Here is a 17,758-nt window from a genome sequence, read left to right as displayed (position 1 = left end):
GCATTAAAAATCATAAAAAAGTTTAAAAAGTATTGATTTATCAAAATATCACAAAATTTTTCAAATCACATCCAAAACACTGAATTCGGATCACAACTAAGGAATCGATGCATATTCGGTGTTGAAATGGTGGACATCCGTCCTATGACAAGCCCATGTTAAAGTCATCGCTTCTGCGCCAATTTTGCACCACTTTCGGATCCAAAAAGAAGATTTTCAGTCCTTTTTTGCGACGCTTTTTTTGCTGGGATACTTTATAGTTGGAATTATTTCGCCACCGACTCTGACATTTAACTGTCTGTGTACTTCTGCCGTTCATGTGGTAGGGATTCAGTGAAATAAGCGCTCTTGGCGGTTGGACTTATTCAGCTGGTTTGGAAAAATTCATATATGCCATCAGCATTGTATCATAGTACCACAGTGATGTTAATACCAAACAGATGGACATTGTTGGACATAGAACTGATGACTATACTGAAATGAGCATTTAGCACAGTCGACCAACAATATCAACATTTCATAGTTAAGCAGCTTAGCTTCGGATATATACATGTTTATGTTCTTTACCACGTTTATAATGAGTCATGCATATATCGAACAAGCAATCACGATATCAATGAGTTCGTAGTAACCATGTTCGACCGAATTTGTTTATATTATTAAACATTATAGAAATTAAAATTTTCGTTTAAATCGGTTGTAATTGTTTGCAAATAAAACTCTGTTGAATACAACTACTTTATGGTTATTTATTTATGTTATGATCTTAATCTATTTAAATATTTGTTGTGTATTTTTTTTTTTTTTTCATTTATACGCTATGCCATTTATTCTTTTCAATTTCCTTTTCACTCTGGATAAGTGATATATTATGTGAGAGTGGGCGTGTTTATGTGTGCATTTATTTGATTGTTTATTTGTTGTCCCTCTATTTCTAAATCAATTAAATTAATATGTATTAATTACATACATAGAGAGTAGCGTATTTACTTGGTTTTGTTTTAATTAACTTCAGTAAATGGTAAAAATTTGATTCTGTTTCTTCATTTTGTCCTAAAGTGCAAAGTGCGTCTATGAGGAGAATGAATATGAAATACCGACAGATTGATTCAATAAACCCCTAGGGTTTGTTGAATAGTCTAAGTGAGCCTGAATCTCAAGCGGGCTGTCACTCTAACCTTTAACCTAGGGGTGTTGGACCATACTCTACGCATATAGACGCCCATTATCTACCGACTACCGTCTCATTGAATTGAGTTTAACATACTGTTGTTTTACAATAGCAATAATTAAAATAATAACAACAATTTTCAATAAATCTACTAAGATTTACTAAGTATTTAAGTGTTTCAATGTGTCAATGTACTTTTCATCTGCAAGTTGTGTTCGTAATGGTGGGTGTGTTGTATAGAGGGAATTTGCAGTGAGGAACTGGTTTATAAAATTAAGGAAGCCTAAATTTATACAATTGCAATTGATGTAGTCAAATAGAAAATAGACATATAATTGTAATGTAAAAGGAAACGAGTTAAAAATAAATTTAAAAAATTATATATAAGTGGGAGTCCGATGGCTCCCACATCGCCACTTGCCATCAATTAAAATAAATAAGAAAATGTCCTTATTGTAGTACATATATATGTGTGTATGTAGGGATTATCAATGATGATAAATACAAATATTTAAATCTAAAATATATATTTTATGTATATATACACAATCATAAACAGTGGGGGTACTACAGTGCATGTAGATCAAAGAGGGGGTAAATGAATCTTTTTCGCACAAAGATTCTCAATATTGTGTGTTGTGTTAGTGTGTGTGTGTTTAAACGCTGGCAGTTTTCTTGCTAACTGCCCTTCGATTGTTACTTTTGTGGAGCATTTTTAATGCGTAATTTAAAGATTTTCATACAAATATTTACAATTTGTCCTCCAGCGATTCTTCTGCTCCATTAATTTACGATGGAACGAGCCTCAGTGCATAGAGGATGATGGGGTGGTATACGACGATGATGAAGTACTGTTATTTGTTGAGTTTCCCGTGTGTGTCGTACTCATATTACTACTATCCATGCTGGCCATAATGGAGCTTAAGAGATCCGTGGATGGTTTACTATGCTGCTGCTTTGGGATGCCATATACTTTTGTGGCATTTTTATGAGATTTTGTGGGTGTGGTAGCCGAGGATACTTTGGTAATCTTGATGGATTTAGAAGCACCTATGTTCACTACGGAAGGTGGTGGCGGGGGTGGAGGGGGTTGTGGTGCGTTTGTCGGTGGTGTTGGCGGCAAAGGTGGCAATGGAGGTAAAGGTGGTATATAGGATTTATTTGCTAAGGTGTTATCTAGCACCGCTGGTGCTGTCGCTGATGAATCCTGTGTTAAAGCCGTTTCTGCACTTGTTACTATTTCCTCTGATATGACAACTTCTTCCTCATGGTCCACAAACAGTTGTGGCTGTGAGGATGATAGCAAAACATCCTCAACAATGGCGGTGGCTGGTGGTATTAGAGCTTCTTCAACATGAATAATTTCATTGTTTGGTGGAGCAGGTGTCGGCGACGGAGGGGACGATATTGTAGTCACTTGGTTAGCGGTTGTTGATATAATTGCATTCTGTAATGTTGGCGGCATAATATTGACATTACCAACTGAAGCAATTGCTTGCAATGATGATATTGGAGGAGGAGGAGGCGGCGGCGGTTCATCGGAAACTATTTGTACTTGAATTTTAATTTCAGGCTCTTTTTGATTGAGGCTATTTACATAGGCTTCTCTGTGTGTAAACGGTGTGGGAGGTACTAAAGGCATAGGTAATACAGGCACTGTTGGTTCTGGTAACTTTATTTTAGTGTTGGATAAATGACTTGTATTTGCTGCTGCACTTGTTGTGGACGCTGCCACGGCTATTGCCCCTGATGGTCCGGCCGTCGTCGCTGTATCCACCGATACAGTCGTTGATGCTGTAACATCCGCTGATATTTTAACCTTTTTAGGTGTCTGAGAAGAACTTTTTGAAGACTTTATTTCATCTTTATGTTTCCTTTTTTCTTTCTTTTCTTTGTGTGAGGAGTCCGCATCACCTTCAGATTTTGGTTTCTTAACTTTCTCCACTTTACTAGGTGAAGCTATGTTGGCCACCACTTTATTGATCATATTGTGCTCAATTACCAGTTTGCGCATGTCAATTTTTGGTTCATCTTTAGCCGCTTTTTTCTTTGATGGCGTTTCTGGATCATCTTTAGGAGCCGATGTTGAATCATCAGTACCACTTTCACTGGACAGTCTACTTCGACTTTCCGTATCAATAAGTTTCTTGGCCTCGGATTTTTTAGCCTTGCCCTCGTGATTCCGTTTGCAAGGAGTTTTCTTTGTTTCATCATGAGAAATTGGATTTGGTAATATGGTTTGTTTCTCTTTATATTGTGGTGGCTCAGCCAATACGGGATTGTTCTTTTCATTTATAACCTCTTGACCAGGATAATACTGACGTAAACGCAAGTGCCATGCTATTCAAGAAAAATAAAAACAAAATACTTAGTGATCATTATTACTATTAAAACTAAAAATTCTATTTACCAACACTGGTTACTGCAGTCACTGTCCGGAATTGATGTATAATATTACGTGGCAAGAAGTATATGTCATTGTCGCACAACTTAATGCGAGCATAACGTATACCATCTCTGCGCAACTGATTTAGTTTGGCATCTTCAATCCATTGTACACATTGTGAGATAGGAGGTTCATGCAAATCCAGTTGCAATGTTCCTACCAATTGATTGAAGTCTTGAGCTGCAAAGGCCACCACATCTTTGGTAATGCGATTTTGTGTATACGATTCACCACCATGTACTGCCTTGAGGATACCTAAGAAACAGTAAAAAAAGCGAAAAGATTTCGTTAGCGATTTTCAGCTGAATTCTCTGAGCTGAAATCACAGGGGTTCTCAAATAAAATCCAAAAATTTAGAAATATAAAACCGACAGGGTGTTCTTTGTTTTCTTTCACTTGCAACAAGATATTTCGAAATACAATAAAAAAATTATTGGCTTTGATTCGATATCCGACTAACATGAATCCTCAAATAGTTCTACAATTTTGCACAATTAACGTTCGTTTTATTTTGTAATTCTAGTTTTGCCAAACTTGTGGTTAAACTTTGTTTTTGTTTTCTTTTGTTTCAATACACACGAAAAATTGCAGAATAGAAGATAGTTGGTTTTCTTTGATTCCGCAGCACAAAATTGTGGTACCCGAAAATTAGTGCCCTTAATTTTACTTAATTTTAGCTGTCAGTTCTTATTGAATTTTCGGTTCTATTTATTTTATGAGCTGGATAACTCCGATTATGGACTAATTGCTTATAAACTTACCCACAGCTGCCGTTGTTATACGCTCATATCCGTGACCCACGTGATCTGCATGTGCCTTAGTACGATCCTCAATCATAGTTTCACGAGCCTCAGATAGCCGTGGCAAATATTGCAAATTACGTAATTCATTGATACGTGTCCTGTCAAAAATATAGATTTTAAGGTTGTCATTTATTCATTTAATAAGATCATTTTATGCAGATCATCCTACCTCTGACGTTTTAAAGGTGTTTTACTATTTAGCTCGGCAGTAGGCACCAATTGTTCACCAGAGCGAATCCACAATATTGGACCATCATTGGATAATCGGGGATCTGTTTGTAGTATTGAATACGGACCCCATGGCATTGTCTAGAAACCGGGTAATGAGTTGAAAGATAAAATCTGATCATTGAAGATATCTAACTCAAACTTACTTTCTTCAAGAAGGGATTCTCTTCTATTCTCCCAAGCAAATCGGGAAAATATCCACCAACTTCTTCGTGGACCTTACCCACTAAACTGATCTGATGTAGAGGACCGTAACGAAATGTACCTTGCGAGTAATTGCGAACAACCTGTGAAATGAGAACGAAACATTTATATTTCTCTTACTAGGGTTAACTTTAGTGTTTACCTGTTCATAATATTGAGCCATTGTACACGTCTCAATATCAGAGTTTCTACCCAAAACCCCAGCCTTGACTGTAAGCGTTGAATAATTTTCTGCCATATGCTGCAGAAGATCTGGTAAATATCTCGCCGAATCATGAACTATCCCCATGACATGGTGGGCATAACCGTCTTCATCCTCTGCAAAACAAACATCAAAGAACTCCTTCACCAACTCTTCCATTTCTTGGGGTGGAAGGTCATTTATTTCATCCTGGTACAAGTGAACTACAGAAGCTCCACCATTTGGATAGACTTCCACTTCGAAATATTGTCCATATTTTAAATGTTCTAGACCCGGCGGAACTCGGGTGTTGTTACGGCTGGTACGATTTATATTCGGTTCGGGCGCAGGGGCTACGTATTGGGTTCCGACGCTACTACGTCGAATCTTTGAACGTTTATAACAACGCGAGCATTCACGGTCGCGGCTACTCCGTGATGACGAAGACGACGAATTGTTGGTTGAAGATGATGTGTGTTTTGAGGACGATGAAGAAGTTTTGTGATTATGATGATGGTGTGTGTGAGAACTACCGCCCGACGACGATCGCCTTGACGAAGTAGCAGTTTTCGATGATGAGGAAGAAGATGAAGAGGTAGGGGTCACTGGTACAGAGTTACTAATGTTAACTCCAGAAGCAGTGGAATGATTCTGATTGCTATTGTGCGATGATAACAAAGATGAAGATTTTACCGATGGTGAGGGCATCATAAGATTTTCCAGTTTTATTGGTGTTTGAGATGAAGGCTCCACTTTTATAGGCGTTCTTGGATATTTCTCTTGTTTGTTCGCAATCTGTTCATATTTACTTTGGGATGTAGTTAACCCGCCACAGTTTTCTTGTTTCTTTTGAATTGTTACTGCCGCATTAGCAACTGAAATTTTTTCTTCGGATTTAATGTCAACATTATCAAAGTCAAGTTGCCGTGAAACTTCTGTGGGCGTTTTAATCACAATTGGTGGTTTAACATCTACAGATTGTCCCCGTTCTTCTTTAATTATTTTTCCAACATACAATTTGGAATCTTCATTGCCTTCATCAAGATGCTCTTTCGCTGTATTATTGTCCACCTTTTCAACTATTGGATCTACCTGTAAGGCTAGTGTAGAGTCTTCTTTTTGTGACACAGGATTCAGTATCCCATCATTTGTTTTGGAAATTTCTTGTATAACATCGGCTTCCTTGTGCCCGACATTATCGTCTTTAATGATATTTTCATCTTTAATATCCAATTTTGAAACAACGGTATCCACTTCAACGATTGCATTAGGCTCTCCATCCGTTGTTTTACGTCGTTCTATGTCAGAATCATGTATTATGTTGAGGCAGTTTATTTTGATACCACTACTTTGGCTGCATCTGCTGCTCTCGGAGCTCCTTCGTCTGCTACTCGCTTCTGATGACGAAGTCGAAGACACAGTCTGAAAAACATATTTATTCATATATATCTAGCTACTAAACTACTATGCATATTTATTGCCAAAGGCATATGTGCGACGAAGAGTAAACTAGTCTTGAACATCTAAAACAATATGCTTTCTTACAATCAAGAAAATTGTATGCTTTTGTTTTATCATGCAAAGATATGCCCAAAAATATTGCGGCTGGTATCGTAAATTGTATCGTGTTTAATACCACACACATCACGGCTACGTTCCAGAAATATGAACGTGGTTTAAAGTCAATGAAGAAAAATTCCAAAATGCTCTGATATTAAAGATGTGACACTGAAATCAATTTTACGTTCAAATGAAGGACCAAATTGATTGTTTATGGCTACTCTGGAAATAAGAAAGTCTGAAGTATGGAGTGGAGTATTACACGAATTCTATATATACGGAGCCTCAACATTAATATCCTCTACATTCCCAGCAAAAAAGTGTAACTAGAAAGCATTGAAAATGTTCTTTTAGGATCCGAATGTGGTACAAAATCGGATTAGAAGCTAATTGTTTTTCATGGGCTTGTCATAGAGCGAAAGTCTTATTTTAAGCATTCGCTGCATTGATTTCGTATTAGTTCTTCAGATGTTTCATTATTTCGGATTCCATTTGAAAAAAAAAAAAGTGAAAACGATTTGTAACTCTTTTCAAGCATTTTTTGGTAATTTCGATTATTTTATTTGTCATTACTGTTTTTTATACGCGATGAAATTCAGAATATTATTTTTTGTTTACAAAAGTTGCGTCAAATGATTTTTATATATCACCACAAAAAAAGTTTTTGTGAATTGAATATTAAGTTCTTTAGATAAGAATTTTTAATGTAAATTAAAAGTAAAAGTGAAAATTGGAAGAATTTCCAATTTGCTCCCAATGTCTATAGATATAAATTCCACATTAACGATTCCATGCTATATATCGATAATCCACTATGGGTCCTACAAGTGAGTTAAAAAGACGTTTGATAAAAATATCACCACAACGTTTTTTTTAATCCATAGCTATTAACCATTGGTTCATGGGTCATTTTGGGTGAAGAAATTTATCAAGTATGATTGCCTGCTTTTGGAAGAGATCTTGGCTGCATCACAAATTGCAATTGGCTGCATCACAAATCAAGAATAGTGGTGAAATTCAACCAAAAACTATTCCCTTTCATCAATTGGCATTAGCTGTTCATTTAATCACCGGACAAATTAAAGTCAGCAGTGATTAAAAAAACGCCCGCGGAGATCGGGTGCATTGAAGTAGGAGTGATATTAACAGACATAAGTACAGCTTCTCCGAGCTGCTATAACAGAACTCCAACTTCACAAAAGTTTTAGTTTTGGCAGAGCACCATTGTTTGTGTATCGAAAGCCAAAAATTCTGTAGAAATTAAAAAATCACCATCATAGGGAGCAGAAAGGAGACCAAAAATAAAGACCTACGATTCAAATCTTAGATTAAGCGGATATTTGAAATCGTTTGAAATCCCACTATTAGCGTCGGTGCAAAATCTAGAGTATTGGGAACAGCACCTGCAGCACGGGTAAGTGAGACTGAAACTAAATCGGGCTGTCACTTTAACCTAAACAACGCGGTTAAATAACAATTTTGTGAACAATTTCTCCAAATCTTTATAATCCTATAGGCTTTTTTGTTTCATCAAATTTATAAATTCAATTAGAAATCCGAATTAAAAATTTTTTATCAATGAAATACATAGATTTGTAAATCTCGTCGTTATAAAAAAGCTTCAATATTTACATTTAGAGCATAATAGTAATACCTTTTCCTTCTCAGATGTATAATCCTTGTTTGTAGAAGATGAGCTGCTGGTGTTAGTTTTTATTTTATGTTTTCCACTACTTTGATGGTGGTCAACTGATGATTGAGTTTTTGATTTGGAACTTCGATCAGATGAGCTTTTAGACGATTTATCTTTACTGTGAGAACTGTAATATTTTTCCCTGTCACCACCTTTATCTTTGTCTCTCGATTTTTTATAACCATCTCGATCTTTCTCGCGATCTTTTTCGCGTTCACGATCTCTATCGCGATCTTTTTCCTTCTTTTTCTTTTTGTGAGATTTATCTGTAAAAGATTTATATTTGAAAACATTTCTGGATCTCGCTTTTGCATTAAAAAAAACATACCTTTATCGCCACTATAGTCCTTTGAGGATGGGTTGGTAATCTTCATTGGACTTTGTGAAATTGTTGTGGCTGCCAGGCTTGTATTTGAAACTTTAGACTTATCCGTCAGGACCTCAGTGATTTGTTGTCTATCGCCTATTTCTGACTGACCTTGTACATTAGTACCACCACCGGCTAGATTTTCATTATTTATTTTTGTATTCATTGTTACTGCATTTATTGGTATTGTCGTTTCTGTTTTTTGTAGTATCTGCTGTTGTGACGATGAAGATATTTTCACGATATTCGACATTACGCGCCACTTCTTTCTTCCCTACGACGATTTCAGCACGTAGTAAAAAACAGTCAACACACACACAACCCAACCTCTAATTTTGCCTGGTTCTGGCTATAGTTGGTAAGTTGGTTGGCTGGGTTATTATACAAAGAATAAATCGATCGATTTTATTTTGGCCGTCTCTGCTTCCGTCGTTTTCCTCTGTTTTTACCTATAGCGCGCAATTTATACGCGAATTATATTCATTCACCTTTCACTTTGGAATTGTTGTTTCTGTGTATCTTATAAATGTTTGGACTTGCTTAAATATTTTCCATTTTTCACATTTTTCCCTTTGTGCAAGCACCATACATTCTTTTCTTCTGCGTCACATTGATCCTTATGTTTTCTATCAAGTTTGTGCACACATATCAGGGCAAATACGATATAAATTTATTTCAATATAATCTCAAATTAATACATTCACATAAAATTTGGCAAAACTGTGCTCGGAATTAACTAATTTTAATGCAAATAATTCCGACTGTCGTGAGAACAAAAATCTTCGGCCATTTTTTTATAAACTGGTGGTGACAAAACGGGGATAAATGATTATGCTTGATGTTATCGGAAATCGATAACATGTATATGGAATTGCGTAGAACAAAATATCGATATGTGTATTCGTTTGATTAAAATCAATTTTTATTTTTCCCATAGACAGTAGAAAATATAGCAGTAGCAATATAGAGTCTATGATTTTTCCATAACGAGTGTTGCCAATATGCATTTAATGCAATGCTAACTTATTGCACCGTTCACACTATACGCTTTACAGGTTATCAGTTATTCCGGACGACAGTGCTCGTGTCGAACGTATCCCATATATTGTGCACATTATAATTTAAGTCCGAAGGCATAATCGAAACTGCTGCATGTTTATGGGATCGATAACACATTTACCGATTATTTAGTCATCGCAGACATCTTAAAAATATTGATACATATTGATATTAATAATGAAATTAGGTTTCCTCTTGCACGTAGCATATTCTAAGAGCGTATAATAGAACAAAACCATTATAGTTCTAAGCACATTCTTTCTAGTCATATCCCTGCCAGCATTTCAAAGTTCCATTTCAACCTCATCGTTACCACAGACTCGTAAATGTCACTTCAACCATCATGAAAAGGTACATCAAAAAGTACATGCAAGTAATTTGCCATCCCTACTGTTAAAAAAGCCATTTTTTTTTTGTGAAACGCCAAGCGCAACCAGCTTGTTATATTTTAATTAAATAAAAACGAAAATAAAGTTCTGAAAACATAGATTATACGCTTAAAATTGTGAAAGGTATATTGGTGAACAATTTGGTGATTTTCCAAATGGAATAAAGTGATTGTTTTTCAGATATTTTACAGACACGCTGCCTCCATGGAATAAAAACACTGGTTGATAGACGCAGCAACATGTAACTCGCTACTTGTAACTCAACATCATCATTAATGCCAAAAATTATGTTAAATGTAATGTGATAGTGGTATAAATGTTATATTTTTAAGAATTTGTAAATGTTTAATCAAATTAATAAATATCTAAACAAACGTGTTTTACTCGACCATAATGATTCTTTTACAACTATCTTAAAATGCACTTTTTCTGATTGTTTGGAGGGTCCCTTATTGGCGTCGTTCTAAATTGATCTATAAAGGCACCTAATAATTGCACTCATGCGAAACATTTTTGTAGTAACTTGGCGTGGTACAACTTCTCAATAGTGACGGCGCTTTTCCGACGAGTTTTTGATGTCGTATATGATTGTTTTCGACGTAGTGGGGATTCTCAAAAGAGTCCCCAAATTCAAAAAATGTTGGCAGGGATGTTTCATTATAAGCACTTCAGATGCCGATAAAGTTTAAAATAAAGTAATACAAAAAAGATTAGGTTTTTTAAAACTATTTTACTTACCATACTACGAATGCTTTCTTCCTCCATCATGGAAATTTGACAAAAAAACAAAGAAATTTTTTAGTGAAGTATTACAAACATAGACAATCTCTGAACCGGATATAGTAAACCTTGGGCGTTATTTTTTGAAGCATTCATGACAAGCAAAAAGTTTCTCTTAACAATTCGCTTCTATGTAACCAAATATATTCCATTAAAATATGTTTTAACCGTGTTCCTTTTGTCCAATATTTGTTTTATTTTTGTGGGAACCGATTGTCATAACCCTGCCAACATTTTTTGAATTTGGGGGCGCTTCTGAGAATCCCCAGTACGTCGAAAACAATCATATACGATATCAAAAACTCGTCGGAAAAGCGCCGTCACTATTGAGAAGTTGTACCACGCCAAGTTACTACAAAAAGGTTTCGCATGAGTGCAATTATTAGGTGCCTTTATAGATCAATTTAGAACGACGCCAATAAGAGACCCTCCAAACAATCAGAAAAAGCACATTTTAAGATAGTGGTAAAAGAATCATTGTGGTCGAGTAAAACACGTTTGTTTAGATATTTATTAATTTGATTAATCATTTACAAATATAACATTTATACCACTATCACATCACATTTAACATAATTTTTTGCATTAATGATGATGTAGAGTTACAAGTAGCGAGTTACATGTTGCAGCGTCTATAAGCCAGTGTTTTTATTCGATGGAGGCAGCGTGTCTGTAAAATATTTGAAAAACAATCACTTTATTCCATTTGGAAAATCAAAAATTGTTCACCAATATACCTTTCACAATTTTAAGCGTAAAATCTATGTTTTCAGAACTTTATTTTCGTTTTTATTTAAATAAAATATAACAAGCTGGTTGCGCTTGGCGTTTCACAAAAAATAAAATGGCTTTTGTAAAAGTAGTGATGGTAAAATACATGTATGAAGTACATTTTGTACTTTATGATATGCTGCCCCCCCATCACAGTAGGATGGTTGTAGTGACATTTACGAGTCTGTGGTAGCGATGAAGATGAAATGGAACTTTGAAATGCTGGCAGGGAAGAACCTAACAAATATTTTTTGGTATCACTAATGAATATCTGACATTCGTTTTAGTTAGTCATTGCCAGAACAAAAACAAAATCATGCATTAACTAATCGCTCGTAAGTAAACGTTTTCGCATACGAAATTTTAAAAAACGTTTATTAGACTATAACCCCCATATGCAAAAAAGTGAAAGAAAAATTCAAGCCTACTTTTGCCATACAAATTCATTCGATAAGGCTCTATTAAATTTTTTTTACATAAAGCTGAGTACTATGTTCAGTTTTCAAGCTGAAAACCAGCTTGTTTTCACGGTTACTTTTTTAAATTAATTAATTTAGAAATATAAAATTATTTGCAATCAATTCCTTCCCTGCCAGCATTTCAAAGTTCCATTTCAACCTCATCGTTACCACAGACTCGTAAATGTCACTTCAACCATCATGAAAAGGTACATCAAAAAGTACATGCAAATAATTTGCCATCCCTACTGTTAAAAAAGCCATTTTTTTGTGAAACGCCAAGCGCAACCAGCTTGTTATATTTTAATTAAATAAAAATGAAAATAAAGTTCTGAAAACATAGATTATACGCTTAAAAATAAAGTGATTGTTTTTCAGATATTTTACAGACACGCTGCCTCCATGGAATAAAAACACTGGTTGATAGACGCAGCAACATGTAACTCGCTACTTGTAACTCAACATCATCATTAATGCCAAAAATTATGTTAAATGTAATGTGATAGTGGTATAAATGTTATATTTTTAAGAATTTGTAAATGTTTAATCAAATTAATAAATTTCTAAACAAACGTGTTTTACTCGACCACAATGATTCTTTTACAACTATCTTAAAATGCATTTTTTCTGATTGTTTGGAGGGTCCCTTATTGGCGTCGTTCTAAATTGATCTATAAAGGCACCTAATAATTGCACTCATGCGAAACATTTTTGTAGTAACTTGGCGTGGTACAACTTCTCAATAGTGACGGCCGACGAGTTTTTGATGTCGTATATGATTGTTTTCGACATAGTGGGAATTCTCAAAAGAGTCCCCAAATTCAAAAAATGTTGGCAGGGTTGGACTTTTTCAATCCATTATTTGGCAACTTGACTTGATCAAAATATAATCGTCTTCATAAATATATTTGTACTTTTAATTTAGTGTTTTGGTGGAAAAACTGAACATAGTACTCACCTTAAGGCTGTATATGTTTATCCGGACGAAATGTTTGTGTCTAAATTTGTATAAAAGAAGAATAATTTTATACCTTTTTACCGATTTATTTTTGATTTTAGCGGCTAAATGCGAAATTGGGTATTAATTAATGAAAAAGTTCATAATATAATTCTATTCGACCATTCAGCTCTTCGAGACAAATCCTAAATCTTGCCCACACCACAATCGGAAACGCAATGTAAACGACCCCTAGGGATAGTGACGAAGTAGATGGCCCATCACTGACACGAGTTGGTCATACACATTTTTCTAACTGGCATCCCTATTTCTGATAACAATAACATCGCTATTACATGAATATTAGGAGAATGAATTTTTATAAAAGGGCGCTGTGCTCTTAGTAATAATTGTGGCGCCGCTATGCATCGTTCTATCTACGTAATTGCTGTTGCATTTGTTTTATCAATTGCTCCGACGACGGAAGCCAACGAAATTCTAGGTTTATTTCCTCATTTCGGTTACAGTCACTTCAACGTTTTTTATCCACTTTTAAGCAGCTTGGTCGAATTGGGCCACAATGTAACGGTCATAACGTACATTAAAAGCTCAAACAAAATGGATAACTACAATGAACTTTTACTCAAAGAGGTGGAGGTTGTCAATGTCGTGCCTTTGAGTGAATGGAAACCTAGGACATGGAAAGGTCTCCTCGAAGAGTATGTTGGACTGCATGAAGAGGGTCAAGAGTCATGTGAACGCTTATATGAAAGTGGCTATATTCAACAAGTATTGAGACGGCACAATGAAGAAAAACCTTATGATCTTGTAATAACAGAATACTTCAACTCGGATTGTCAATTGGTTGTTCCTTATCTCATGAAAACGCCAATAGTAGCATTAACTAGCTGCCTCTTGATGCCATGGTATTATGACCGTATTCTGTTGCCAGATACTCCATCGTATATACAATCGGAATTTATAGGATTTTCAACGCCTTTAAATTGGTACGAAAGATTAACCAATTTTTTGCAAGCAAAGATTCTTTCCCTATTATATCGGTAAGTAAGTAATTACGTTTATGCTTTGAGATATTATATCGTACTTGAATGCAGTGTTAATATTTGTGTTAGAATTTTTCTAACCGTTGTCCCAAAATATCTCTGAGTAAATTTTTGGTGTATGTCTTTACTTGGATTCAAAGATTTTGATCTTCAGGAAGTTACAGCTATAGATAAATCGTACATCTTAAAACAAATTTACATTTTATTTATATCTGTTTTGTAAAATTATTATATTGGGTGAGTAGATTAATGATGCGGGATTGACAACAGTTAGTGTAGTTGAGGATATACGCATCAGACAATACTGATTCCAAAGCTTTCACTTTCAAGTATGTTTCATTGTTGCAGGCACATGCAGGCGGTAATTTGAATTTTTGTCCACGGATATATAGATAGGTGGCAATATATTTGAATGTATGATTATATTTTCTGTGGTGGTATGGTGGAATATAGTTTTTCTTCTCATTTAAGAGAAGAAAATATGAGTATGAGGTAATCGTGTGAATCCAATTGTGGGTGCGGTATCAAAGGGCCCAATGAAATATGGAATTGACTAAAATGGAGTGTCTTGGGTCATGGTTGGGTGGGCAAGAGTGAGGTCATAACACCAAGACCTCTGTATCAATGTTTTCCCATTTGAGATTGTCGTAAGTCGCGTTTTTTTGTATTTGTATAAGTTCAAATTCTTTCAATGTTAGTGCTCTGGGTTTGATAGGCGGGTTGAGTCCCACACCCACTGAGATCGCCGTAGTCTGCCGGACGGCCATAGCAAACGCCGCTATAGACGCACATAACATCATTTGCCCGAAATATGTTTAATTTCAAGAGGCATGACAAGTTGACATTCGCAGCAACGAGGCGCCCTGCAAAACTTACTGGGAAGCACTTAAATTGGAATCCCTAACCCATCGGCCGTATATTCCAAACATTGCTCCTTCTGATTACCACTTGTTCCAATCGATGGCGCATGATCTGGCTCATCAGTATTTTCATTTTATGTGGAAGCCAAAAATTGAGCCGATTCACGGATTAAGTCAAAATACGAATGAGAATAATTGGAAACTTGTTCAGCTTTGAAGGAATGTATATCGATTAATTGGTGGCTTAATTCAAGTCAAATTGAAATCGGCTAAAATCGACATTGGACGTTATTGTTATACTAAAAAAGGGGGCTTTCTTTTAATATTGACTGTTTTTGGCAAATGAGGTCTTCTTGTAATAATTCTTACTTTGATTAAGGGTCAGGGTATGTTATTTCAGTCAAGTCGTACCAAAAATATTACTTCTAGTTGCTGTATACATCAATTGGGGGACATTATCGAGCCTATGCGGATTGTTATTCGTATACAGTTAGATTTGCAATGCCTAACAATTTCCTTTTTTTTCATTGTAGCTATCACACAAATCAAATAGACAATGCCCTAATTTATCGTCATCTAAATGTAACAGTTGATGTTGCCGATGTAGCCAGACAACAAACAAGCATCATATTTGGGAATCAACATTATTCTCTTATTGGGTAAAGTATGAAACAAACAGAAATGCTCATAAAATTTTATTTGAAATATCGACTTTGCTTGCAGGTCCAGACCCTATCCAGCATCATTCGTTGAAATAGGAGGTATACATATACAAGAGGAAACCATCAATGAACCCTTGCCTAAAGAAATCGATGCATTTCTAAAGATGTCCGAAAAAGAAATCCTCTTCATAAGCTGGGGCTCGATGATTCGATCATCCACTATGGAACCTAGAAAATTGACCGTTATTTTATCGGTTTTGCAAAAATCTGATTTCAATATCATATGGAAATGGGAGACAGATGAAATTCCTATAAAACATGAGAAATTTCTCTTCGTTAAATGGGTTCCACAATTAAAACTTTTGTGTAAGTATGCAAAGATATATTTGAAATGTTGAAAACTATTTTTATTTTTGTATCACTTTTTCATTTCTTTACAGGTCATCCTAAAATTAAACTATTTTGGGGTCATGGCGGTCTCTTGGGTACTACCGAAGCAGTCTATTGCGGTAAACCTATGATTCTTACCCCAATTTATGGAGATCAATTTGTTAATGCTCATGCTGTGGAAAATCGAAAAATTGGCCGCATTTTAGATTTTGGCAACATAACTGAATTCAGTTTACAGTATGTGATGCAAGAAGTTCAACAACAAAGGTATGTTCCATATGGTATTGAATGTAGAAAAAAAATATTTAATTTTTGACATTTTTAAAGATACACTGAAAACGCCAAAGCTATATCGAAAATATTTAGGGATAGACCCTTGAAACCTCTTGCCACAGCCACGTGGTGGGTGGAGCATATACTAAAACACAAACGAGCTCCTGAGTTTTTACATTCACATGCTGTAAACTTAAATTGGTTTATCTACTACTCTCTCGATTCGATATCCATTATTACTGCGATGTGTGCCTTGCTGTTTTTAGTTTTTAAATACTCCACTAAGATGCTTTTGAATAAGTTTCTAAGAAAAAAATTGAAACAAAAGAAAAATTAGGATACCATATAAATTAAATTAAGACAATAATATTTCCTACCGTCACGCAATGTTGGAAGAAATATTAAATTGTACCTGGCGGCAACAAAATTAGCATTAAACGAAAAGTCAATAAAATTATTAAAATGATATTAATCTTTATATTTTAACAATTGAAAAACATTCGGTAAAATAAAAATTAAAACAATTAACATTTCAACTAAACCATATTATCAGCATTAAGTAAACCCGTATTTATTTATTACTACTAGCTGAGAACAAATACATATCTCCCAAAATATTTATTTGCCTTAGGAATCATCCGAAATTGCTTATATTGTTTTAGCGATCGATAACTAAAATGGTTGCTAGGAAAATTGTTTTCATCTTGCTAATTAAAAATACTTTGGGGTAAAAGTATCTTAATTTATACCAATGACACATACTCCACACCATGGAACTGGGTGATATGTAATTTTTTGTTCTTGATGGTTGTGAATTTTTCAGTTGATCTTGTCCCGATCGCTTTGCGAAGTTTTCAGAAACTGTTTTTTTTATCAATCATTTTTTCAATGGGTTTTATTTGGATTTGAATCCGTGATATTTTTTTGTGTATTCGTAATTATTCACAAAAGTAATATCGATAAATTTAAAAGCTACTTTGTAAACGTTTAATGCGTTATATTTGATTCACATTTAATTTTAGTGGTACACGCATAGAAAAAAAAAAAACGTTTGGAAAACGTGTACCGAAAACGTTTTTCTTTTGTTAGAGTTTTTTGAATTGCTTTGAAAATTATATACTTTTATCACCAAAAAAATTCGTTTGTTACAAAATTTTTATTTTTTCAATAAAAAAAGTTATTTTTGAACCAACAACACAGTCCATTTCGTTTATATAAAACACTGTTCTTTTCTGACTTTAGGTCTTTAATAAGACACATTTTACAGTTCATAGTAAAAATTTAATATAGTAGGGTGTAATGTTTAACATTTTTCGGTATGGAATATAACTTATATGGATAATTGTCTATTGATGACAATAACGGCTAAATAGCTCAGTGGATAGTGTGTTGGCTTACAAATTGCATGGTCCGCGGTTCGATTCTCCGTCCAGGCGAAAGGTAAAAAAAAAATAAAAATTTA

The 17,758-nt window shown here is 34.8% G+C and overlaps 2 protein-coding genes and 1 long non-coding RNA gene across 3 annotated transcripts; 2 read left to right on the top strand and 1 right to left on the bottom strand.

Annotated features, from left to right (window-relative positions):
- Positions 1–729: 729 nt before the first annotated feature.
- LOC142227331 (uncharacterized) lies at positions 730–9,475 on the bottom strand. The gene is made up of 8 exons (XM_075297804.1): positions 8,615–9,475; positions 8,248–8,552; positions 4,995–6,455; positions 4,795–4,935; positions 4,590–4,729; positions 4,379–4,518; positions 3,582–3,872; positions 730–3,511 (listed from the first exon to the last, which is right to left on the bottom strand). The coding sequence occupies exons 1-8, from the start codon at positions 8,904–8,906 to the stop codon at positions 1,977–1,979; spliced, it is 4,305 nt and encodes a 1,434-aa protein (XP_075153919.1). The 5' UTR covers positions 8,907–9,475; the 3' UTR covers positions 730–1,976.
- Positions 9,476–9,986: 511 nt separating this feature from the next.
- LOC142227337 (uncharacterized) lies at positions 9,987–10,495 on the top strand. Its single transcript, XR_012719826.1, has 2 exons — positions 9,987–10,224; positions 10,282–10,495. It is a non-coding gene; the product is annotated as an uncharacterized LOC142227337 (long non-coding RNA).
- A 2,897-nt stretch (positions 10,496–13,392) lies between these two features.
- Ugt36A1 (UDP-glycosyltransferase family 36 member A1) lies at positions 13,393–16,762 on the top strand. The gene is made up of 5 exons (XM_075297809.1): positions 13,393–14,108; positions 15,505–15,630; positions 15,695–15,999; positions 16,074–16,290; positions 16,351–16,762. Exons 1-5 carry the CDS (start codon positions 13,471–13,473, stop codon positions 16,631–16,633), a joined length of 1,569 nt encoding a protein of 522 aa, XP_075153924.1. The 5' UTR covers positions 13,393–13,470; the 3' UTR covers positions 16,634–16,762.
- Positions 16,763–17,758: the final 996 nt, after the last annotated feature.

This window comes from Haematobia irritans, chromosome 2, assembly GCF_050003625.1.
Source record: "Haematobia irritans isolate KBUSLIRL chromosome 2, ASM5000362v1, whole genome shotgun sequence".
NCBI classification, from domain to species: domain Eukaryota; kingdom Metazoa; phylum Arthropoda; class Insecta; order Diptera; family Muscidae; genus Haematobia; species Haematobia irritans.
This window is presented reverse-complemented; position numbering and strand designations above follow the sequence as displayed.